Source organism: Cebus imitator, unplaced genomic scaffold (assembly GCF_001604975.1).
Source record: "Cebus imitator isolate Cc_AM_T3 unplaced genomic scaffold, Cebus_imitator-1.0 Scaffold464, whole genome shotgun sequence".
Classification (NCBI taxonomy): domain Eukaryota; kingdom Metazoa; phylum Chordata; class Mammalia; order Primates; family Cebidae; genus Cebus; species Cebus imitator.
Genome location: NW_016107779.1, coordinates 962,029 through 971,391, shown reverse-complemented (window position 1 = coordinate 971,391; position 9,363 = coordinate 962,029). Strand labels below are relative to the sequence as shown.

Genomic DNA, 9,363 nt, shown 5'->3' with positions numbered 1-9,363 from the left:
GCAGGAGAATTGCCTGAACCCAGGAGGCGGAGGTTGCGGTGAGCCGAGATCGTGCCATTGCACTCCAGCCTGGGTAACGAGAGCGAAACTCCGTCCCAAAGAAAAAAATAAAAAATAAAAATAAAACACTGCAATGGATGTCTGCATTTATATTGTTTTGAGAGATTTGGTAAGTTCCTATGGCAGAGAATAAAGCTTGATTCCACTTGATTTCCAGAGTTGATTACACTCACTGAATGCAAAGTACCTGCTTTATCAGTGCCTTCCTAGTCTATAATATTTGTTCATTTAAAGTGTTTACGTAATTTGAATTTCTTTGCAAGATAATGAGGAACATAATACATTATACATTACTTGCTAATTGTTTCTTGTGTCTGCCTCTTTTGCTCTTGCCTTCTTACATTTTCCTTTAAAATACGGGGTAAACATGAAGACATGACGGGAAGAAAATCAGAACACATTTGAAATTGACACCATTTATTGTTTTAGGGCCAAAGAAGAGTGTCAGAGAATACATATATTGGGCGGGTCCCAGAAAGTGTCTGCCGTCTTCCCCAATTTAATTCTTCGTCCTGGCCTAACGGAAGGCAGACAGCGGGCAGGAAGGTGGTGTCTTCAGGAGAGCAGGTTCTCAGATACCCTGCAGGGTACGCTCAGAGGAAAGTGGCAGGGCTTGGGGAGGGGAGTCGGTGGAGCCAAATGGAGCCCTTTTCCAGACAGGTGACATGCCATTCCGAGTGAGGTCATCTAGGAACTCTGCAGGGCTGAGGTTCTCAGCTGAGGTGCTCAAGGGCGCTGGAACGATGTTCCCCACTTACAGCCCATTCCCCAGTGCAGGAAGCCAGCCACGGAGAATGGAAGAAGAACTGAAGCTGGGGCTGGGGTGGTGCGGGGCAGAAAGACAGCCATGATGGGTCAGTCCTGGTGGCCCCAGCATCGGACGTGGAGGTCACTTTGCTCTTTCATGGCTGGTCCCTGTGGTGTGACATTGATAGCACCCGATGTACAAATTTCCTGTTGGGCAGCTCACGGCATTCCCAAAGGCATGGGCAACTCAGTGCTAGTTGGCTGGGTTTAGGATAGGCCTGACCATAAGCACAGGCATTTCACGTGCTCCTGGAATATCAGAACAGAGAGCAGCCCTTGAGAGGCTGGAACACTCATCTTCCCGATGAGGCTACCGTTGCCCAAGTTGGAAAGGAGCTCAAGTTCCTGCTTCACTTCTCCCCGTTTAAAAGCCAGTTTCCATCAGATGAATGAGCCTCCCACTCTTGCACCAAGATTATGCAGGAAAAAGATGGGAGCTGGGGGCTGTGCAAAAAACAAGGAATTGGAAGAGTGTGGCAGTCCAGAAGCTGTCCCGGGATCCCTGGCTCTTCTGAGCATGGGGCCCCGATGGACAGTAAAGAGATCACTGGAACGCTGGGCTGGCTGGAGGAAACAGTGAGGCTGAGTCAGTCCTCTAAGGAAGTGAAGTCTAAGGAGGCAACCCTTACAGTTAAGGACAGTCAACGTGATTAAACAAAAGCCTCACCAAGCCTGCCTCCTGTCTCTGGCCCCCCGCCCAGGTTCTCAGTTGCTCCTACCCATGTCAGAGCGCCTCTTCACACCTGTGTGTCCCTTACTGGGAATGCTTTCCCCATCACCTAGTCTGCTATACCCTTTCAGATTTCAACTCATAGGTCACCTCCTTGGGGAAACCTTCTCTGGCTACTCAATGAACTCTGCAACACCCCATTCCCTGTGGGATGACAGGCGTGATCACTGGATTAAGGGTCCACTCCCCATTAGCCTGGAAACCCTCAGGCAGGGATCGTGTCCGTGATGCTCAGCCCTGTCTCAGCAGCGTCGGGTCCGGCACCTGACACGTCCCAGGCACTCCATAAGTACTTCCTGGCTGAAGGAATGATTAACTGTAGGAAGACATTTTCGCTGCAATATGAAACAAATATAACTTTCCTCGGGTTCTGTGGCTTCTGCCAGCCATTTCAAAATCTGGTTACAAACTAGCAGCCATGACCCCTGCCTTTTTTGCTTCCTCCCAAACCTAAAAGAAACCAAGTTATAAAATCCAAGGCTTTGCGCTTCAGTGAGGAAGTCACACACCTAAGTGGATCACCTGGATCTTCACTTTCTTTTTTGACATGGAGTCTCTGTTGCCAGGCTGGAGTACAGTGGTACAATCTCGGCTCACTGCAACCTCCGCCTCCCAGATTCAAGTGATTCTCTTGCCTCAGCCTCCCAAGTAGCTGGGATTACAGGCGCACACCACCGCACCCAGCTAATTATTTTTAGTAGAGACAGGTTTTCGCCATGTTGGCCAGGCTGGTCTGAAACTCCTGACCTCAGGTGATCCGCCCACCTCATCCTACCAAAGTACGGAAATTACATGTGTGAGCCACCGCGCCCAGCCTGGATCTTCGCTTTCTAATCAGAGAGCAGCCTGGGCTTGTGGCAGGCCCCCTTCCCAGACAACCCAAAGCGAGGAAGTTGCTTGCTCCATCCAGGAGGAATTGCTGTTCTGGAGACCATGCCCCTGGGCCCCAGTAACAGTCTCGCAGACACCTGTCAGGCCCCTTCTCTGCAAAGCCTCAGCAGAAGGATGCTCTCACCCCCGCCTCCCTGTGTGCAGAGAGAACCCCTCCAAAGAGGATGCTCCAGGGAGCTGCCCAAACAGCGCTGGGACTGGTGGAGTCAGGGCAGCGCTGGAGGACTTTTCTGCCAGGTGGCTCGGGCAGTGGCGAGGGATGAGCTCCAGGCTTCTCACCTCGGGTTTACAGGGAGACCACTCAGATACAGTGGGGTAGGAGAAAAGAGCTAAGGCAGCTCCCAAGCCCGGTACGGAAATGTACTTTATGTCCATTTTTTTGTTTTTTGAGCTAGGGTCTCGCTCTTTTCTCTCAGGCTGGAGTGCAATGGCGCGATCTCGGCTCATTGCAACCTCCACCTTCCGGGTTCAAGCGATTCTCTTGCCTCTGCCTCCTGAGTAGTTGGGATTGCAGGCGCCCACCACCACACCTGGTTAATTTTTGTATTTTTAGTAAAGACAGGGTTTCACCCTATTGGATGGGCTGGTCTTGAACGACTGACCTGGGGTAATCCGCCCATCTCAGCCTCCCAAAGTGCTGGGATTACAGGCATGAGCCACCGCGCCCGACCATGTCTGTTTTTGACAGAGGAGACTCAGTCTTTTTTTTTTTTTTTTTTTTGAGACGGAGTCTCGCTCTTGTTACCCAGGCTGGAGTGCAATGGCGTGATCTCAGCTCACCGCAACCTCCGTCTCCTGGATTCAGGCAATTCTCCTGCCTCAGCCTCCTGAGTAGCTGGGATCACAGGCACGTGCCACCATGCCCAGCTAATTTTTTGTATTTTTAGTAGAGACGGGGTTTCACCATGTTGACCAGGAGGGTCTCGATCTCTTGACCTCGTGATCCACCCGCCTCGGCCTCCCAAAGTGCTGGGATTACAGGCTTGAGCCACCATGCCCGGCTGAAGAGACTCAGTCTTAAGCGCCAGCATCAGGAGAAGTTCATTACTTGAGTGAATGTGTAAGGATCCAGGCGAGTTCTCAGCAAAGTCAGGGGGACTCTTGCATTAGTTAACACTGGCTGCCTCTGGGGTACGGGGACGGGGAGGGTTGCTTTTCACTGACTATTCTTTTGCACCTTTTAAATTTTGAATCATGTAAGTATTACCTAGTCAAAATATTTTAACCTAAATCAGCTGAGCATACTGCTAGGTTCAGGGTGGGGAGGAAGCCTCTTGTTCTGTTGATAGCATGCATATAAGTCTGACCTCGAAATTGGCTCCATCCACCAAAGCTGGCCTTTCCCCCCCGCAGAACCAAGGCTTCCCAAATGTCACTGTGTGCACAAATCACCTTGGAATCCTACTGAACCACAGGTTCTGATTTAGGAGGAGGAGGGAGGGGCTTGGGACCTGCATTTCTAGCAGGCTCCAGTCCCTGGACCCCACTTTAAATAGCAAGGGTCAGCCGGGCACGGTGGCTCATGCCTGTATTCCCAGCACTTTGGGAGGCCGAGGTGGGTGGATCACCTGAGGTTAGGAGTTCGAGACCAGCCTGGCCAACATGGCAAAACCCTGTCTCTACTAAAAGTACAAAAATTGGCCAGGAGTGGTGCCAGCCTGTAGTCCTAGCTACTCGGAGGCTGAGGCAGGAGATACACTGAACCCAGGAGGCAGAGGTTGCAGTGAGTCGAAATGGCACCACTGCACTCCAGCCTGAGTGACAGAGCAAGACTCCATCTCAAAAAGAAAAAAAAAGCAAGCCTGTACAGCAATGGAGGGAGACCACAGCTGAGGGGGAGCAGGTAGGTGTGGCCGGGGTACGGGAAGCAAGGGCCTCCCTAACTCAGCCCATTTACACCTTGTGGGTGGCACCATCCTTGATCTCGTTAGCACCTCAGGTCCCGCCCCTGATGAATGGGAAGCCCAGCAGTGCCAACACAAATGCACCTCCCATCCGGGCAAGTCCATATTGCCCCAGCTTCCCGAGGCTGCGGGGAGTCCGATGGAGCAGAGGCCTCCCTGCCTCCCCTTCCCCATCTTACCTAGACTCCCCTGGAGCTGGCTTCTCCTCCTAAGAGCCAGCTGCCCCCTGCCTCCCGACTGGTCCAGTCCTCTCCCGCTTGCCTCCGTGGCCACCTTTAAATTTATCCTTGGACAAGGCCAAATGTCCCGCTGGGTGCTAACAGCTTTCTCTCAGCCACCATCATTCTCTGCAGGGATTTCTGAAACTCTGCTAGAGGCTAGGAAGGCCAGCAGAAGTGGCCGCGCCTGGCTGTGACGCCTCGGTTGGCTCTGGAGGAAGCACACGCAGGCCCTCCCTGAGGGCAAGTCAGCCACTCGTTTAAGCACCTCTTGGATGGGGCCCAGCACACAGCATGCATGGACACGTGTTTATTGCACTCGTGAATGAGCGAAGGTGCAGCCAGGTTGTTCAGAGAAGATTAAAACACTAGTTCCACTCAGGCCCTGGCCTGCCCCTTTCCCTGGACACCTGCTCCAGGGACTTCTTCCAGCTCTGAGTCCCTCTGGCCGTCGGGAGGCTCCCCTCCTCACACAACGAAAGCTTGCAGCAAGAACCCAGAGTGCAGGAGAGAGGGCCTGGACTCCTCTTCCCAGTTCACAGCTGCGGCTGGTTCTGGCCCCAACGTCTCCGGCGACACTGATGGTGGCCGACAGCCCTGGCTACGTCTCCACCACCTGCGGGGTCTGCCGCTGCTCCTGATCCGCCTGTGTCTTCCGAAGGGGGCCAGACCTGTGTGTGGGCGGGAGGGGCGCACAGTGCAGAGGACTGTTGGAGCCGGAGGGTGGGCTGGCCTCCGCAGAGGCAGCAGAGCTCTCGGCAGCACCGCAGACAGAGTGTTCAGAGAGAGCGGCAGTGTGCCGGGGCTCCTGCGAAGCGAGCACGTGGAGATGCTCGGGCAGAAGCCGCTGGAGTCGCCCTGGCAAGGAGCAGAGGGAATTGCCGTGGCAGCCGGAGCTGGGCCCGTGAGTCCGGAGCCGCCCACAGCCGCAGCGAGGCTCAGCCAAGACAAGCCAGGTGGCGGGGCTTCCTGCTCGCTCACAGTAGGAGCTCAGGTGAGCACTCAGGAAGGGATTGCTCAGGGAGCACGGGAGGGCTGCCGGGCTCTGGGCCTGCCCCATCCGGGCCTCCAGCCTCCAGCCTCCTTCCCCGCCGCTACAGCCCTTGCCTCTCTCTCTCCTCTCTCCTCTCCAGCCCCATCTGTTTCTCGCTCCTCCCCTGCCTGGGCCCAGCTCCCAGCTGGACGCTGCCAATCCCTGAACCGGCAAGGAATGAAAGCTGGGGCCGGGGCAAAGGCCATCCAGGAGCCCAGTCTGACTGAGCAGGAGGTGTCCAGCCCCCACTGGGAGGGGAAAACACGGAAAACAAGGCACAGAGAGGGCCAGGCTCCTGCTCACTGCGCAGGCACACTGCGAGCCAGACATGGAGCAGGCCCCGGACAGGCCCCGAGCCAGCCAGGCGCCCTCCCCACGCAGGCTGGGCCGCGTCTGCACAGAAGCCAGCACCCGCAGGAAGCGCGGCCTAAGGACCCCCTGGCAATACGGCCAGCACCCTCTCGAGGAGGCCGGGGCAGCCCCAGGATCACACACAGAGGAGGGACGGAGGGGAGTGGTCATCTGACCGCAGCGCAGAGATATCTGGTGAAGGCAGAGACTCAGGAGACCCCCATCCTACAGTCACTGCCCGATTCAGACCAGCTCTGCATTCACCAGCTGTGTGACTTGAGCAAATTACTGAGCCTTTCTGTGCCTCAGTTTCCTCATTCATAAAATGGGGAAGATCGATGTCCACCTCATTTAGGTAGCTTAAAGGGTTAACATATACTGAGAGTACAGAGAGCGGGTGCCCTGTAACGGTGCTGTTATCGTCTGAGCGCTGGCGTGGCGCGGCACGCACCCCTGGCCATCCGGGGACTCGGCAGCTAAGGGGACCGGTTCTCGGGCTCCCTGCCCAGCAGTGCCTCACCTGCTGGGCTGCAGGATCTGCGGGCACACGGAGCCATTCCCCTTCTGACCGCTGCTCCCACGCTCTGCCTCGAGTGGCTCCTGCGGCCCCTGCTGCTCCGGCATCCCCAGCAGCCCTGGCCCAGATGTGAGCTGCTCAGACAGCCCCAGCCCCGATGCCTCGTCCTCGGCCTCCTGGGAACTGTCTTCTAGGCCCCTGGACGAGACACAATCTGTTAACCGGGATGGCCCTGCGTGGTGCCTCTGAGACGGGGCCTGGGAGAATCGCTGCCCTGCAGGCCCCCTGCATCCTCCAGCAGCACGCTGAAGACTGTGGGTGGGGCTCAGCCTGTGGCCAGGGTCGGGGCAAACCCTATAACCGAGGGCTGGGGTTCAGGCCGCAGCTGGGGTTCCATCAAGGCGAATGACACAGGCAGCCCCTACACCCACTGTCCCAGGCTCTGGGGGCACCGAGCGAATACTAAGGTGTCTGTCCCAATTCCCATTCGGATCTCCACGCCTCCAGAAAGCCTTCCCCAAAGGCCACAACCCCTTCCCTCCCCTCCCACCCAGTCATCGGGGTTCCCCACCCATGCCGTGCTCTGCACTCAACACACACCCTGCCAAACCCGTGGCCCAGCAACCTGCCGCAGAAGAAAATGCCTGTTTTTCCTTTCCTTTACCACTCAGCGTCCCTCAACCCAGACCACCAGGACCACTAAGTCCAAGAACCCTCAAACAGAAGAGCTGCAGACACCACACCATTCGTAAACCACCTCTCATCCCCCAGAGAGAGCAGCCAGGGCCCAAGCAGGCCTGGGGCAGGTGCAACATCAGGTGGAGACTGAACTCCGCCTCCCGCCTCCCACCACAGCGCCCTCTCCTTCCACGGCTGCCGAGGCCCAATCCAGTTCTGTGGAGCATGGACTCCAAACGCTCCTCTCCCCCCACCCTCCAGCCCCTGCTACCCACCCCCACCGCCCACAGCAAATTGGTAAAGGCTGGACGCCAGCGGGGTGCTCCACATGGCTGCCCCCAGCGGAGCTGACCTCACTTCCTCGTACTTCTTGTCGCGGTAAAACTCTCTCTTTTTGATGAGGTAGATGAGTACCAGGTCGCAGAAGAAAGCCCCCTGCAAAAGAGTTGAGGGCCCGGATTCAGAGTCCCAGGCTCCCGGGAGCACTGGCCATTTGGAAGCTTCGTCCCCTTCGTCCCCTTTGATCCTGTAACAGTCCTTAAGGGAGGCACCACTGTCCCCACTTAACAGATCAGGAAACTGGGCTCGGGAAGGGGTATCCTTGTCTGAGAACACAAAGTGGGTCCATGCTGGAGCCTGAGCTGGACTGGCGCTCCCAGATCCCTCAGGCCGGGCACTCCCGACCCCACACCACCCAGACCCTACCCAATTGCTCCTTCAGCACATTTGCTGGGCACCCACACGTGCCAGGGACTACACTGGGGTGCTGGGGGGATCTGGACTAGAGAGACCTTCTGGGGATTCTCCCTCTGGTGCAGGAGACAGGTGTGTCAATTACGACCCAGACAGGACTTGACTCAGCCTGGGGAGGGTCCCTCTCTGTCCTTAAGGACTGAATAGGAGTTTACACGAGACAAAGATGCAGAAGGGCATCACGAGGGAGGAACAGCCGGTGCCCGGGAAGCAGGCCAGTGCGGGAAGAGTGGGAAGTGGTGGGTGGGGACCGGCCTACAGGCTCCTTAGGATGTTTCCGGGGCATTGGTCCTCATCCTTTAGGTGTGGCAGAGGCACCATGCCAGAATGTTGGCATTTACAAGGATCCCTGTGGCAGTCAGTGTGAGATGGGCTGGAAGGGTTCTAATCAACAAAGACACTATCGTGCCTCAAAGAAAGGTGATGGATGATGGGTGCCGGGCAGGGTGGCTCACGCCTGGAATCCCAGCGCTTTGGGAGGCCGAGGCGGGCGGATCACCTGAGGCCAGGAGTTCAAAACCAGCCTGGCCAGCATGTTTATATAAAAATATAAAAATTAGCTGGGCGTAGTGGCAGGTGCCTGTAATCCCAGCTATTCGGGAGGCTGAGGTAGGAGAATCGCTTGAACTCAGGAGGCGGAGGTTGCAGTGAGCCGAGATTATGCCACTGCACTCCAGCCTGGGCGACAGAGCAAGACTCTGTCTCAAAAAAACAAAACAAAACCAACCAAACAAACGAAAAGAAAAATGATCGGTGAATGACCGTGCTCGGCCCCTCCCTCCTGAGCGGGTGGGACCAGAGCGGGCCATGCAGCTGCCCCTCTCCTCCAGCAGAGGGCGGCTCCACCCACAGACAGGGTGGGTGAGCAGGGTGGAGGTGGGGAGGGCTGGTGTGGATGGGCCCACAAGGAATCCTGCCCCCGACTGTGGGTGCTGCACCACTTCCTCCAGATCCCAGAAGTGTTGTTTACCCACTCCCTGCTCCCCAGAGACCACCCCCACCCCTAAGCCTGACCACCAGCTCTTCCTGCACCATCACCTCCAGTTCAGGGGTCTGTCCGCAGACGCCCTGTGCTCACATTTTACTCGCATCACAAGAAAATGATGACCGGGCCAGGCGCAGTGGCTCACGCCTTTCATCCCACACTTTGGGAGGCCAAAGCGGGCGGATCACCTGAGGTCAGGAGTTCAAGACCAGCCTGGCCAACATGGTGAAACCCTGTCTCTACTAAAGATACAAAAATTAGCTGGTCGTGGTGGCGGGTGCCTGTAATCTCAGCTACTCGCAAGGCTGAGGCAGGAGAATCGTTTGAACCGGGAGGTGGAGGTTGCAGTGAGCTGAGATCACGTCACTGCACTCTAGCCTGGGGGACAGAGCGAGACTCTGTCTCCGGAAAGAAAGACAGAAAGCGGGGAGGGGGG

At 56.5% G+C, this 9,363-nt stretch overlaps 1 protein-coding gene across 4 annotated transcripts in view; it reads right to left on the bottom strand.

Moving 5' to 3' along the window:
• Positions 1–778: 778 nt before the first annotated feature.
• The window catches only part of P2RX5 (purinergic receptor P2X 5), a 22,940-nt gene continuing 14,355 nt past the window's right edge, over positions 779–9,363 (bottom strand). For 2 of the 4 annotated variants that reach the window (XM_037732680.1, XM_037732682.1), the window contains exons 11-14: positions 7,542–7,624; positions 6,515–6,709; positions 4,572–5,281; positions 779–1,116 (exon numbers count right to left, since the gene is read on the bottom strand). In XM_037732680.1, the coding sequence (XP_037588608.1) occupies positions 5,212–5,281; positions 6,515–6,709; positions 7,542–7,624 (348 nt within the window). In that variant the 3' untranslated portion in view covers positions 779–1,116; positions 4,572–5,211. Of the gene's footprint in view, positions 1,117–2,334; positions 2,369–4,571; positions 5,282–6,514; positions 6,710–7,541; positions 7,625–9,363 lie in introns of those variants that run through there. The other 2 variants (XM_037732681.1, XM_017512201.2) reach the window with 2 other exon arrangements.